This window comes from Nerophis ophidion, linkage group LG02 (assembly GCF_033978795.1).
Source record: "Nerophis ophidion isolate RoL-2023_Sa linkage group LG02, RoL_Noph_v1.0, whole genome shotgun sequence".
In the NCBI taxonomy this organism is placed as follows: Eukaryota; Metazoa; Chordata; class Actinopteri; order Syngnathiformes; family Syngnathidae; genus Nerophis; species Nerophis ophidion.
The window spans coordinates 60,583,465-60,599,902 of NC_084612.1; the positions used below are offsets into that span (position 1 = coordinate 60,583,465).

At 38.2% G+C, this 16,438-nt stretch overlaps 1 protein-coding gene across 1 annotated transcript in view; it reads right to left on the reverse strand.

The window, feature by feature from the left end:
* Positions 1 to 239: 239 nt before the first annotated feature.
* LOC133543349 (serine/threonine-protein kinase 35-like) overlaps positions 240 to 16,438 on the reverse strand; it is a 17,557-nt gene continuing 1,358 nt past the window's right edge. The window contains exons 2-3 of the mRNA XM_061887880.1: positions 8,175 to 8,916; positions 240 to 497 (exon numbers count right to left, since the gene is read on the reverse strand). Coding sequence (XP_061743864.1) covers positions 8,186 to 8,916 — 731 coding nt within the window. The 3' untranslated portion in view covers positions 240 to 497; positions 8,175 to 8,185. The remainder of the gene's footprint in view (positions 498 to 8,174; positions 8,917 to 16,438) is intronic.

A 16,438-nucleotide genomic window follows, 5' to 3' on the forward strand; every position in this document is an offset into this window, starting at 1 on the left:
GCTTACAAACCCCTTGACGAGTTAATTAAATAAATCAACATAACAGTATTAAATACAATACGTATGTACCCTGAATGATTGTAGAAGACGCAACACATTAGCTAATAGTGAGCAACTCCAAAAGGCACCGTCGGTAAAGAATGAGAGTGACGCTAATCAAATTAAATAAAAATCATACTCTCCTTGTTGGAACGTGTCGCAATCATTTCAGGCCTGAAAAGAAAGCTATCATTTGTACGGACTTAAAAAACATAGGGTCAATGGTGTTATTCTCTGGGTTGAGCAGTGGAAGAAGTGTGAATAAGACTAAAATGATAAAGGAGTCATATTTCCATGGACAAAGTAAACAAGGCACTGAATGCAACCTTGGGCCACGGACTTAATGGTGATCGTAAAGCAAATATCACGGGACAGAGCAGCATGCCAGGAAGTGTCTTCATTGTCGTCACACACGCACAACAGGAAGTGAAGTACCAGCTCCAGGCAACGATGCACACCTGCAGAAGTAAAAGAACATGTTTTATTACAAGCACAATGTTCATATCTTTTAAGGCCTGTCTATATAATAAGGGTGTTACGGTACGTCTATTTGTATTGAATCGTTTCGGTACGAAGTTTTCGGTTGGGTACGGAGGTGTACCGAACGAGTTTCTACACGGACATATTAGGTAGCGCACCGCAGGTTGTGTAAACAATGCAGAGCGAGCACAACACACGGCAGGCTAGCAGCGACCGGGATAGGACAACATGCAAAAGCCAGAGCTGTAAGACCCTCCTGCCTCGTTAAGATCTCCCGTTTGGGAACACTTTGGCTGCGCGATACAACAATGGAGGACGGAGGTTTGCCGACATTGTTCAGCAGCAGTAGTGTATGCTTCTGCCAACACGTCAAACATGCTAACTCCTTTGAAGCGTCAACACCGCAATCAAGCAGCCTTTCCTCAGTGAGTCAGGCAGAGCTGAAGCAATAAAAAATGTTTTTATAGCAGCAGATTTAAGACCATCCATCCATTTTCTACCGCTTGTCCCGTTCGGGGTCGCAGGGGGTTGCTGTATTGCATTAGAAACTAGATTTTGACCCACTTCTATGGTGGAAGAACGATAATCCTATACATCCTCTTACTGCAAAGTTAGCCAGGCTGTGGTGGGGGTGGGAGGTTGATGAACGTGGACCCCGACTTAAACAAGTTGAAAAACGTAGTGGGGTGTTTGCATTCAGTATTCAATTGTGCGGAATATGTACTGTACTGTGCAATCCACTAATAAAAGTCTCAATCAATCAATCAAAAAGAACACTTTATATGTAGAAAGGTTTTGTTAAGAAACCATTCTGAGCCCTATCTTGTTTTTATTTTATATATGTTGACCACATAAACCTTGGCAATGGACCCTGTGTGTATATTTATATGTATGTTATGTCAATGATAAACACATTTGGTAAATAAATAACCAAAACATTTATATTTTGTTGTTTTCTTACTGTACCGAAAACGAACCGAGCCGTGACCTCTAAACCGAGGTACGTACCGAACCGAAATTTTTGTGTACAGTTACACCCCCTACTTAATAACTATTTAAAAAATACAGTTTTGCTAAATTGACTTAGTTGGGATTTCCCTCTCTGCATGAAAGTTTAAAATGAGCATATACTAATGCAGTATGAACAAAACTCTTCATACTACATCGAATCATCATACTGGTGTGATTATATGCATCAAGTGTTCATTCGAGACTAAGGCACGATACATGATATATATCGCAATATTTTGCCTTAGTCGTGTATCGTGACATGGCCCAAAAATATTGAGATATTAAGAGAATAAAGAAATAATTTAAATATTTGATATTTTTGACCACCATCCCGTGTTTTTGTCGGATTATATGTGTGATCAAAAATATAATCATTCAATAAGGTTGAAAATTTGATGTATCAACCGGCTGTATTGATTTATCTGCGGGCTGCTTGCAATGGTGTCACAAACACGACACGTTAGCTGTGGAATTCAAATGCAATAGAGCCAACCTTTTTGAAACCAAGAGCTACTTCTTGGGTACTGATTAATGCAAAGGGCTACCAGGTTGATTTGCACTTAAATAAATTGCCAGAAATATCCGATTTGCTCAATTTACCTTTAATAAATAAATATAAATATATATATATAAAAAAGTGGCTATTTGTGTCTGTCATTCCGTCGAACATTTTTTTCCCTTTTACGGAAGGTTTTTTGTGGAGAATAAATGATGAAAAAAACAAACACTTAAATGAACGGTTTAAAAGAGGAGAAAACAGGAAAAAAATTAAAATTAAATTTTGAAACAGTTTATCTTCAATTTCGACTCTTTAAAATTCAAAATTCACCCGAAAAAAAGAAAAGAAAAACTAGCTAATTCAAATATTTTTTAAAAGTTTTAAAAATAATTTATGGAACATCATGAATAATTTTTCCTGATTAAGATTAATTTTAGAATTTTGATAACATGTTTTAAATAGGTTACAATCCAATCTGCACTTTGTTAGAATATATAACAAATTGAACCAAGCTATATTTCTAAAAAGACAAATTATTCTTCTAGATTTTCCAAAACAAAAATTTTAAAAGAAATTCAAAAGACATTGAAATAAAATTTAAATTTGATTTTATAGATTTTCTAGATTTCCCAGAATAGTTTTTTTTATTTTAATCATAATAAGTTTGAAGAAATGTTTCACAAATATTCTTTGTCGAAAAAACAGAAGCTAAAATGAAGAATTAAATTAAAATTCATTTATTATTCTTTACAATAAAAAATAAAAAATACTTGAACATTAATTTAAATTGTCAGGAAAGAAGAGGAAGGAATATAAAAGGTAAAAAGGTATGTGTTTAAAAATCCTAAAATCATTTTTAAGGTTGTATTTTTTCTAAATTGTCTTTCTGAAAGTTATAGGAAGCAAAGTAAAAATTAAATGAATTTATTTAAACAAGTGAAGACTACGTCTTTAAAATATTTTCTTGGATTTTCAAATTCTGTTTGAGTTTTGTCTCTCTTAGAATTAAAAATGTCAAGCAAAGCGAGACCAGCTTGCCAGTAAATTAAAAAAAATACAAAAAAAATAGAGGCAGCTCACTGGTAAGTGCTGCTCTTTGAGCTATTTTTACAACAGGCCAGCGGGCTACTCATCTGGTCCTTACGGGTTACCTGGTGCCCGCGGGCACCGCGTTGGTGACCCCTGCAATAGAGGTTACATGTCTTCCCCTTCATGTTCACCTGAGCGGGATAGAAGAACGGCAAGGGTCACACTCCATCCATGCTAACCTTTGGGTCCGTCCATCCATCAATCCATTTTCTACCGCTTGTCCCTTTTGGGGTTGCTGGAGCCTATCTCAGCTGCACTCGGGTGGAAGGCGGGGTACATCCTGAACAAGTCACCACCTCATCGCATGGCCAACACAGATGGACAGTCTACGGCAAAACTGTTTACACTCTTCGTGAGTGAGTGCCGGTGGGTTTAGAGGCAGTTTAGAACGTCCTACGGTAGGTGGTCTAAATTTGGTCACACTAACCCACGTACGGGTAAATCTCGCCTGATTAGAGCTATTTTTAATGTTGTAATGTGACATCATTGCTAATATCAGCGGGATAATTTTAAGTTATATAATCTATCCATCCATCCATCCATCCATTTTCTACCGTTTGTCCCTTTTGGGTTCGCAGGGGGTGATGGATCCTCTCAGCTGCATTCTAAGGGCTACTTTAACTGCAGTTCAATTGCGATTTTTTTTTTTTGCCCATATGCGACCTGTATTGGATTTGTTTATGTCAGTGTGAACAGTGGACTTTCAAATGTTTCATATCAGACCTGGGCCTCTTTTATGTGTGGATACACATGAATGACATAATATGAAATCGGATATACATGTGATGCGTCCTCAGTAAGAACGCTCTGGTCGCATTCATTTGACAGAACGCCATCAAAATGCGATAAGCGTCACAATTATTCGCCAAAATAGACGTTTACAAAATAAATAGTTGACAAATGAGAAGAAAACAGGTGAAAATAATATGTTTTAGGGACTCATGTGAAAGTGAAATATACTGTAAAACTGCCAGAGCCAAAATACTTGTCCTCTTCCCTCTTATGCGGCTCTTTGATCACTCTGATGTGGCTCAGCTGCTAAATTGCCGACCTCAACGACTATTCAATGAGGTTTCCAGATTTTAGTGCTTCGCTCAGAAATCACCCGGGGATGACATTCTCCAATTTTCACCTGGACTACAATACTGAGGGTGTGCAGTGATGGCAACGTCTTTAACCTCCTCTACAACATGTCGTCGCGCCCGCTTTTACATCACGCGATCTACGTGTCGACTGGTCATTTTATGTTTAGCGCTGTTAACACACGAAAGCGACTGCAACGTATACTTAGTCAACAGCCATACAGGTTACACTGAGGGTTGTAATATAAACAACTTTAATACTCGTACTAATATGCGCCATACTGTGAACCCACACCAAACAAGAATCACAAACACATTTTGGGAGAACATCGGCACTGTAACACAACATAAACACAAAAGAACAAATACCCAGAATTCCATGCATCCCTACTCTTCCGGGCTACATTAGCACTAAACCCCGCCCACCTCAACCGACGCACGGAGGGGCTGGAGGGATTTGGTGCAAGCTATAATGTAGCCCGGAAGACTGGGATGCATGGGATTCTGGGTATTTGTTCTTTTGTGTTTATGTTGTGTTACACTGCCGATGTTCTCCCAAAATGTGTTTGTTATTCTTGTTTGGTGTGGGTACACAGCGTGGCGCATATTAGTATCAATCAATCAATCAATGTTTACTTATATAGCCCTAAATCACTAGTGTCTCAAAGGGCTGCAAGAGTGTTAAAGTTATTATTATCACAACCCTCAGTGTAACCTGTATGGCTGTTAAACAAGTATGCCTTGCAATCGTTTGCGTGTGACAGCAGAAGCCTCGTACGACATGTGACTGGGCCGGCAAGCTGACTGGACGTGTTGTAGAGGGCGTCAAAAGGCAGCACCTTCATAGGTTCCCCTTATTATTGTTAATTGAGGAAAGTTCTGCAAACTTTCGCGAGAATGGTTGATCACACATTCGGTAGTCTCTCGGATTATTCGGGAGGGTTGGCAAGTGTGACGCTGTCAAGCGGCATTCATAAAAAACTTGCGGGCCCCACTATCATTAAATTTTCATATTAAGGTGCGGGCCGCGTGTCTGAGACCCCTTGTTTATACCTAGCACAAAGTAAAAAAAAAACTGTATGCAGTGTTATTTCATTTTACATTTCAAAAGAGTTTTGTTGCTCCCATTGTTTTCTTTATTTTGTGAAACAGGTCAAAATGGCTCTTTGAGTGGTAAAGGTTGCCGACCCCTGTTCTGCACGCAAAAAAATGTGGTTCTGCAAATTGACACCGAAAGGGACAAGCGGTAGAAAATGGATGGATGAAGATGTTGTCTTTGACTGTGGACAGCACAGTGATAAAGGGGTTGGTGCGTGTGCAATCAATCCCGGGCTCTGGGTTTTTCTGTGGGGAGTTTGCATGTTCTCCCCATGACTGCATGGGTTCCCTCGGGTACTCCGACTTCCTCCCACCTCCAAAGACATGGACCTGGGGATAGGTTGATTGGCAATGCTAAATTGGCCCCAGTGTGTGAATGTTGTCCGTCTATCTGTGTTGGCCCTGCGATGAGGTGGCGACTTGTCCAGGGTGTACCCCGCAATCCACCTGAATGCAGCTGACATAGGCTCCAGCACCCCCCGCAACCCCGAGAGGGACAAGCGGTAGAAAATGGATGGATGGACTTTGCTTGCACAAAATCCTTGACAATCCCACAAATGCGCCAGTACTGAGACCAGCTAGAGTTGAAGCCATGTTCACTTCCATAAACATTGCAGTGCGTGCGACGTCATGTCTGCATGCATGTCAGGTTGCATTCACTTTAGAAATCCCATTATTTATGTACTGTCAATTTCTTTGTAATGTGAACTAGGGCTGGGCGATACCGGTATACAAAAGCTACCGGACGTACGAGAGTGAAATATGTTCTCATATTATTGTCAGTGACAGAGCATGACGTGGCCAGGAGTACATTTGGGGTAAAATGTTAAATGACTCACCTTGTCATTCAATAATTCACATTTGACAACTGCTGAGATTTACCTTGAGCGTCTGGAAATTCTACCCTTACCGTGGACTTGCAGGAATGCACATAATATCTTTGTGACTCAACTATTGATGCAAACTAGGAGAACAAACTTACATACGAAGTGAATCAGAAATGTTTTTAACTTTTTAAATCTACATTTTTTAAAATCTGTTTTTTAATGTTTGCTCTAAGTCAGACACTCAGATACTCATCAGAACATGTACTGAATTGCCTTATCACTGAACTCTTTGAACGAGTTGTAAAGCAGCTGAAGTACATCTAAAATGCTGCTGATCGAGTCCTAACTAGAACCAGGAAATAGGACCAAATTAACTTTAAAACATCTCTCCTTGTATACAAGTCTTGTGCCAAAGTATATTTTTGACATTTAGAGCTATAGGAACTGTCTAGAGCTCCTGAGAACCTCACCTCCTGGTGCATGGAATCCAGTCCAAAAATTATGAAACTGTGTTTCAGTTTTCTGCTCCAAAAATCTGGAATAGTCTTCCTAAAAATGCGTAGTGGTTGATTTTAATTTGAAACCTTTTTATTTTAGCCTTTTTTAATGTTCTGTAAAGCGCTTTTTATTGCCTTGTGTATTAATGGTGCTCAATGAATAAACTTTCCTTGCCTTACTCAAATATTTTATTCATTTTATTTTTGTCAACAAACAGAGATACAAATCCACTTATTACGATGTTGTTACTAACGGCAATGCAGAATCTTATTGGCTTTGTTTTAATAGCCTCAATTATCTATGTCGTGTTAATTTATTTAATTTTAAGTGATCATATTCAGAATGTTTGAGTTGCTTGTTGTCTATCAACGAAATAGCTTAAAAGTTTTGATATCAATAATTTCCAAAAATGTTTTGTAATGGTTGTAATTGTTTACATGGTTCAGAATTGCAGTAGTATAAAAATTAGTTGCGACTGCTACAAAATTACAAACCCCGTTTCCATATGAGTTGGGAAATTGCGTTAGATGTAAATATAAACGGAATACAATGATTTGCAAATCATTCTCAACCTATATTAAGTTGAATATGCTACAAAGACAACATATTTGATTTTCAAACTGATAAACTTTTTTTTTTTTTTTACAAATCATTAACTTTAGAATTTGATGCCAGCAACACGTGACAAAGAAGTTGGGAAAGGTGGCAATAAACACTGATGAAGTTGAGGAATGCTTATCAAACACTTATTTGGAACATCTCCCAGGTGTGCCGGCTAATTGAGAAAGGGTGGGTGCCATGATTGGGTATAAAAACAGCTTCCCAAAATATGCTCAGTCTTTCACAAGAAAGGATGGAGCGAGGTACACCCCTTTGTCCACAACTGCATGAGCAAATAGTCAAACAGTTTAAGAACAACGTTTCTCAAAATGCAATTGCAAGAAATGTAGGGATTTCAACATCTACAGTCCATAATAACAACAAAAGGTTCAGAGAATCTGGAGGAATCACTCCACGTAAGCGGCATGGCTTGAAGGACCGTGACCTTCGATCCCTCAGACGGCACTATATCAAAAACCGACATCAATCTCTAAAAGGATATCACCACATGGGCTCAGGAACACTTCAGAAAAACCACTGTCACTAAATACAGTTTGGCGCTAGTTTATAAGTTTATGAGTTTGAAGATCAAATATATTTTCTTTGTCATGCATTCAATTGAATATGGGTTGAAAAGGATTTGCAAATCATTGTATTCCATTTATATTTACATCTAACACAATTTCCCAACTCATATGGAAACAGGGTTTGTAAATTGCTAACCAATTTGTTTCTTATGTTTTCATTAAATGTGCACCAAATCTCAAATCAGCTGTGTCCTTTGTACATTGGAAATCAAACTGTGGTCCAGATCCTTTCCTTTACCAAAATGGAGAAGGTTGAGTTCAAAAACTTAGCAGTACGGTAGTTATAGCCAATTAACTGACAAATTGTCAGAGGTATCTGATTTAGACGAAGCAAAACAGGATGAAGAAGTCATGTGACTGTTACCTGAGGGAGGATCAGGGTGAGCGCCATGCGGGACATGTAACCTGGTCCATTCTGGTGTGCAGCTGAAAAGCATCCGGTCGGTCCTGAGGGTTGACGGCGAGCATGTCCAGCAGCAGCTTCCTCACACCATCAGACATGCATGACCTGCGCTTCTGTGGGATGTTTAATACCATCTTTGGATTCTCTAGCAGCGCCTCACCCACTGGCACAATGTCCGAGCCTTGTCTCACGTAGCTGCCAAGGAGCTCTCGCTTGGACTCCGCATCGATGAAAGTTATCCTTTCCAACATGGCCCAAATGATGATGCCAAGAGCAAATATATCAGCCTTGGCAGTGTAGTGCCCTTCCCACACTTCGGGAGCCATGTAAAAGTCAGAACCGCATGCCGACGACAACCAAAACTTGTTCACGTTCACATTTTTGTTCTTGTCCTCGCCGTCTTTGCCTTCAATGGCGTTCCCTAAACCTGCACAAACTTTGCTCAAGCCAAAGTCTGCCACCTTGAGGACGGGAGTCCCTGAGCTCTCGGAGATAAGGATGTTGTCTGGTTTGAGGTCTCGATGTACAATCTTGTTTTGGTGCAAGAAAGCCACAGCACAGGTCAGTTGCAGCATGAAGCTGGTGTTGGTCTGCAAGTTGGGCCGGCGAGACAGGATGAATTGGTTGAGGTCACCTCCTTCACAGAACTCCATGACGAACCACAGGTAACACGGCTCCTCTGAAGGCGTGAGCACTCTCTCACCTGTAACACACATCAGTAATGCAGTCAAAGATATATTTTGTGGGTGAGTCAACTTTTTTTTAGTTTACAATGATGGGAGTCCACTGTGCTCCTTGGGATCTTTAAAGGAAATGGAGAAACGTTTAATAGTTATTTTTTTAACAGATTAGTGCAGTGGTTCTCAACCTTTTTTCAGTGATGTACCTCCTGTGAATTTTTTTTTTTTAAAGTACCGCCTAATCAGAGCAAAGCAGTTTTGGTTGAGCAAAGCAGTTTTGGTTGAAAAAAAGAGATAAAGTAAAATACAGCACTATGTCACCAGTTTCTGATGTATTCAATTGTATAACAGTGCAAAATATTGCTCATTTGTATTGGTCTTTCTTAAACTATTTGGGTTAAAAAGATAGAGATCCATTTGGATTCATGAACTTAATTCTAAACATTTCTTCACAAAAAAGGAAATCTTTAACATCAATATTTATGGAACATGTCCACAAAAAAATCTAGCTGTCAATATTAAATATTACATTGTTGTATTTTTTTTCCACAGTTTATGAACTTACATTCATATTTTGTTGAAGTATTATTCAATAAATATAAAGGATTTTTGAATTATTGCTATTTTTAAAAAATCTCACGTACCCCTTGGCATACCTTCAAGTACCCCCAGGTGTACGCGTACCCCCATTTGAGAACCACTGGCTTAGTCAGTAGCACGGTTACAGTATAAATAAATATTTCTAAATGAAAGTCATATGTAATGTTGGGATGTGCCCACAAATTTCTTAAGCTGATGGCTAAATTAGATCCACTGAATAGGTCCATGTGTCTTATTTTGATTAGTCGACTAATTAAGATAATTAATAATTAGGGATGTACGAAATACCGGTAGTAGTAATACCAATTAATCATATTCGGTACTATACCGCCTCTAAAAAGTACCGGTCACCTATTACCCACGCCCCTCCGTCGTCGTCGTCACGTCGTGTCATTGCTGGTTTACAAGCAGAGGAGCGTACAGTGTGTACACAGAAAAGGGAGAACGGACGCATTTTGGTCTAAAAACTAACGATAATTGAAACGTCCACAGGAAGAGGTGCTTTAAGACATGGCTAGCTAACTAGCGGTTAAAGTCCATCCACAGTCTGCAGTGTTTTAGCTAATTCTAAATCACTAATCCTCGCTTCCATGTCAACAAATAAACAAGTATCATCCCTGCAGGACGAGGAACAGCTAAATATGCTGCACTACACACCGTAGCTCACCTACGCCAAAATGTAAACAAACGCCATTGGTGGATCTACACCTAACATTCATTGTAATGATACCAAGTACAGTAGCGTATCTAGTTATTACTACTTTGATTACATCAATTTTTTTTTTTGGTATCACAACATCTTTTGTTTCTTTTTAATTTATATGATGATTATAAACTCAGGAAATATGTCCCTGGACACATGAGGACTTTGAATATGACCAATGTATGATCTTTTAACTACTTGGTATCGGATTGATACACAAATTTGTGATATCATCCAAACCTAAGGTAAAGTATCAAACAACAGAAGAATAAGTAATTATTACATTTTAACAGAAGTGTAGATGGAACATGTTCATATAGAAAATAAGCAGATTTTAACAGTAAATGAAGAAGTAGATTAATAATGAATTTTCTACCACTTGTCCTTAATAATTTTGACACAATAATAAATTGGAATATGACAATATGTTACTGCATATGTCAGCAGTTAAATTAAGAGCCTTTGTTTGCTCACTAATCAAAAAAATGTTGTCTTGTATGTTCACAATTTTATTCAAGGACAAACTAGCAATGTTTAATGTATCATGTGATTTTTTGTTCAAATAAAGCCAATAATGCAATTTTTTGTTGTCCCCTTTATTTAAAAAGGTACTGAAAAGTATTTAAATAATTTTGGTATATGTACCAAAATACCGGCACAACACTAATTGTTAGTAATAAAGAGGATTACCACATTTGAGCATTAAGTATTTGTTGCTGTTTTTACAGTAGGTGTGTTTTATCTGTAACATAAGCAGCACTTAATTTTCCACACTAAGGCATTATTCCAAGTCATCTTCTCTCGTTACTGCAATAATATCGTACCGTGGCCTTAATACCGTAATAATATCATACTGTGAGATTTTAATATCCATCCATCCATTTTCTATCGCTTATTCCCTTTGGGGTTGCAGGAGCCTATCTCAGCTATAATCGGGACCAAGGTGGCGTACACCCTGGACAAGTCGCCAACACAGATAGACAGACAACATTCACACTCACATTCACACACTAGGGCCAATTTAATGTTGCCAGTCAACCTACCCCCAGGTGCATGTCTTTGTAGGTGGGAGGAAGCCGGACTACCCAGAGGGAGCCCACGCAGTCAGTTACATCAAAACATATCTGTATATAGAACTGGATGGTTACATCAGCTCTGCTTTTTTAATGTCTTTAATATCCTTTGTATTCTTTGATGTTTCCCTCTCTTACACACATGTTTATGTGTGCTATGGTTATGAGTATTTTTTTCCTTGGCCTCAGTCTGGATCCCCTCTTCAGGGGCCCAGGCTTAGACTGATTTTTCTTCCCCTCTTAACCCCCCAGACCCCCTATACAGCGTTAACCTGTTTCTCACCTTTTTTGTAAGGGGTGCCGGAAGTTGGCAGACCTGTCAGCGATCTTGTTCTGTCTCCCTGTTATGCTTGTATGATCTTGAATGGGATTGAGCTGAAAATGTTCATTTCCCCTCGGGGATTAATAAAGTATTACTGATTTAGATTCTGAAAACACTACACACTGGAAAACACCCCAAAAAAAACTCCAAATAAGTCACGGCGTGATGTGATGGGTCGTGACATTACACCTACTTTGAGACAAGAGCTATATTGTCGCACGCTTGATTAAGGGTTGAATTCATATCCAAAAATTGCGAGAACGACTTTTTTATTGTCAATATTGGCTGCTTTGATGTCGGGCTGGGCGATATCGATATACTCGATACACCGCGGGTTTGTCTCTGTGCGATATAGAAAATGACTATATTGTGATATTCGAGTATACATTCCCATGCAGTTGCTTTTAGCTGCGGGCATTACACTACAGGCTATTCCCGCTCTTTGTTGTTTCTCCTTTTCACAGAGATGTAAAAGAAGCGCATCTTCTTACAAAAGGTCACATACGAATACGCCCTCGGCGAGCAGAGACTTAAAACAAGCGCACCTTCTTACATACGTCACATACGTATACGCCCTCGCGGAGCACAGAGGTAGCAGCATGTTTAACGTTAGCTGTGGTGCGAGTGGTAATACGAGAGAAAGAAGGTGCGAATCTGGTAACAAATGAAGGAAGAATTACTTCACAAAAAAAACAGCAGAGGTTAATCGTCTGACGGTGGTTTGGCTTTGAGTGGGAATATGTGGAACATACAACCGTAATATGTCAGGAGTGGGGAAAAGGGTTGCTACAAAAAGTAGCATTACTGCTAATATGTAGCATCGTTTGAAAAGTCACCCACTAGAGAATGAAGAGTGCTTGAAACTCCGCATGTCAACATCTCCGTTCAATGCCACACCAACAAAATGCAGAGGCAACCATTTCCACATCAACACCGTATGAAAAAAACAGCCAACAATAGAAGGAGATAACGTCCGCAGGAACCTACCACATAGCGAAGGACATACACTGTTTGATTTCCTATTATACAGCTCATTTTTATTTGACAGTTATTGAAATATCTTATGTGACATCATGCACAAAAGTGCACTTTATTTGTTTTAAACTATTGTAGTGGAATTCTGTACAAAAACTGCACTTTAATTTAGTGTTGTTTTGATATGTCATCTTAGTGACATCATGCACAAAAGTGCACTCATAGCTTGTTTTAACATGTCTCTGACAATCTTGTACTTTCTGTTTTGGAAATGACATGAATGTTTGTGCTAGGGCTGGGCGATATATCGAACAGGTTTGTCCCGAGTATATGTTCTCACACAGTTGCTTTTAGCTGCGGGCATCACACTACATGCGATTCCCACTCTTTCTTGTCTCTCCTTCTCACAGAGACATAAACAACCACACCTTCTTACATACATCACGCGTGCAACGTCACACACCCTCCCCGAGCAGAGGTAGCTACATGGGTAACATTACCTGTGATGCTAACGGTGAAGTGCAAGTGGTAATACAAGAGAGAGAAGGTGCGAATCTGGTAACCAATGGAGGAACAATTAATTCCCAAGAAAAACAGCACGGGGTCCATCGTCTGGTGGTGGTTTGGCTTCAAGCACAAATATGTTTAACAATTATGCGGCAAAAGCGTTGCTACAAAAAGTAGCACCAGTGCTAATGTAGCATCATTTGAAAATTCACCCGCTAGAGAATAAAGAGTGCTTGAAACCGCATGTCAACATTTCCGTTCAGTGCCACACCAACAAAATGCCAAAGCAACTATTTCCACGTCAACACCGTATGAAAAAAAAATCAACAACAGGAGATAACGTCCGCAGGAACCTACCACAGAGCAAAGGACATATATACACTATTGGATTTCCTATTATGCAGCTCATTTTTATTTGAGTTATTGAAATACATTATGTGACATCATGCACAAAAGTGCACTTTATTTTGTTTTAAACTATAGTAGTGGCGTTCTGTACAAAAAGTGCAGTTTAATTTTGCGTTGTTTTGATATGTCATCTTAGAGACATCATGCACAAAAGTGCACTCATAGCTTGTTTTAACATGTCTCTGACAATCTTGTACTTTCTGTTTTGGAAATGACATGAATGTTTGTGCTACTGTTTAATAACTGTTTAATAAATACAGTTTTGGTCAATTGACTTAGTTGTGATTTCCTTCTCTGCATATATTAATGCAGTATGGACAAGAATGTTTTAATGTAGACACATAATCATCATACTGCTGTGATTGTATGCATCAAGTGTTCATTAAAGGCTAAGGCAAAATATCGAGATATATATCGTGCATAATGACATGGCCTAAAAATATAGATATATAAAAAAAAAAGAAAAAAGGCCATAACGTCAAGCCCTATTTTGAACTATTGTAGTGGCGTTTTGTACAAAAGGTGCACTTTAATTTAGTGTTGTTTTGATATGTCATCTTAGTGACATCATGCAAAAAAGTGCACTCATAGCTTGTTTTAACATGTCTCTGACAATCTTGTACTTTCTGTTTTGGAAATGACATGAATGTTTGTGCTACTGCTTAATAACTGTTTAATAAATACAGTTTTGCTAAATTGACTTAGTTGTGATTTCCTTCTCTGCATGAAAGTTTAAAATGAGCACATATTAATGCAGTATGAACAGGAATGTTTTAATGGAGACACATAGAATCATCATACTGCTGTGATTATATGCATTAAGTGTTCATTCAAGGCTAAGGGAAAATATCGAGATATTGTGAATTGTGAATTATATTTATATAGCGCTTTTCTCTAGTGACTCAAAGCACTTTACATAGTGACACCCAATATCTAAGTTACATTTAAACCAGTGTGGGTGGCACTGGGAGCAGGTGGGTAAAGTGTCTTGCCCAAGGACACAACAGCAGTCACTAGGATGGCGGAAGTGGGAATTGAACCTGCAACCCTCAGGTTGCTGGCACGGCCACTCTACCAACCGAGCTATACCGCCCCGAGATATATATCGTGCATAGTGACATGGCCTAAAAATATAGAGACATATAAAAAAAGAAGAAAAAAAGGCCTAACGTCAAGCCCTATTTTGAACTATTGGAGTGATGTTCTGTACAAAAGGTGCACTTTAATTTAGTGTTGTTTTGATATGTCATCTTAGTGACATCATGCACAAAAGTGCACTCATAGCTTGTTTTAACATGTCTCTGACAATCTTGTACTTTCTGTTTTGGAAATGACATGAATGTTTGTGCTATTGCTTAATAACTCTAATAAATACAGTTTTGCTAAATTTACTTAGTTGTGATTTCCTTCTCTGCATGAAAGTTTAAAATGAGCACATATTAATGCAATGTATCGTGACATGGCCTAAAAATATAGATATATATTATTAAAAGGCTACATCGCCCAGCCCTATTTTGAACTATTGTAGTGGTGTTCTGTACAAAAAGTGCACTTTGATTTAATGTTGTTTTGATATGTCATCTTAGTGACATCATGAATAAAAGTGCACTCATAGCTTGTTTCAACATGTCTCTGACAATCTTGCACTTTCTGTTTTGGAAATGACATGAATGTTTGTGCTACTGCTTAGTAACTGTTTAATAAATACAGTTTTGGTCAATTGACTTAGTTGTGATTTCCTCCTCTGCATATATTCATGCAGTATGGATAAGAATGTTTTAATGTAGACACATATAATCATCATACTGCTGTGATTATATTCATCAAGTGTTCATTAAAGGCTAAGGCAAAATATCGAGATATATATCGTGCATAGTGACATGGCCTAAAAATATAGAGACATATAAAAAAAAAAGAAAAAAGGCCATAACGTCAAGCCCTATTTTGAACTATTGTAGTGGCGTTCTGTACAAAAGGTGCACTTTGATTTAGTGTTGTTTTGATATGTCATCTTAGTGACATCATGCAAAAAAGTGTACCCATAGCTTGTTTTAACATGTCTCTGACAATCTTGTACTTTCTGTTTTAGAAATGACTTGAATGTTTGTGCCACTGCTTAATAACTGTTTAATAAATACAGTTTTGCTAAATTGACTTAGTTGTGATTTCCTTCTCTGCATGAAAGTTTAAAATGAGCACATATTAATGCAGTATGAACAGGAATGTTTTAATGGAGACACATAGAATCATCATACTGCGGTGATTACATGCATCAAGTCTTCAAGGCTAATGCAAAATATCGAGATATATATCTTGTATCGTGACATGGCCTAAAAATATCGATAGATTATTAAAAGGCCACATCGCCCAGTCGTATTTTGAACTATTGTAGTGGTGTTTTGTACAAAAAGTGCACTTTGATTTAATGTTGTTTTGATATGTCATCTTAGTGACATCATGAATAAAAGTGCACTCATAGCTTGTTTCAACATGTCTCTGACCATCTTGCACTTTCTGTTTTGGAAATGTAATGAATGTTTGTGCCACTGCTTAGTAACTGTTTAACAAATACAGTTTTGGTCAATTGACTTAGTTGTGATTTCCTTCTCTGCATGAAAGTTTAAAATGAGCACATATTAATGCAGTATAAACAGGAATGTTTTAATGTAGACACATAATCATCATACTGCTGTGATTATATGCATCAAGTGTTCATTAAAGGCTAAGGCAAAATATCGAGATATATATCGTGCATAGTGACATGGCCTAAAAATATAGAGACATAAAAAAAAAGAAAAAAAGGCATAACGTCAAGCCCTATTTTAAACTATTGTAGTGACGTTCTGTACAAAAGGTGCACTTTAATTTAGTGTTGTTTTGATATGTCATCTTAGTGACATCATGAATAAAAGTGCACTCATAGCTTGTTTCAACATGTCTCTGACAATCTTGCACTT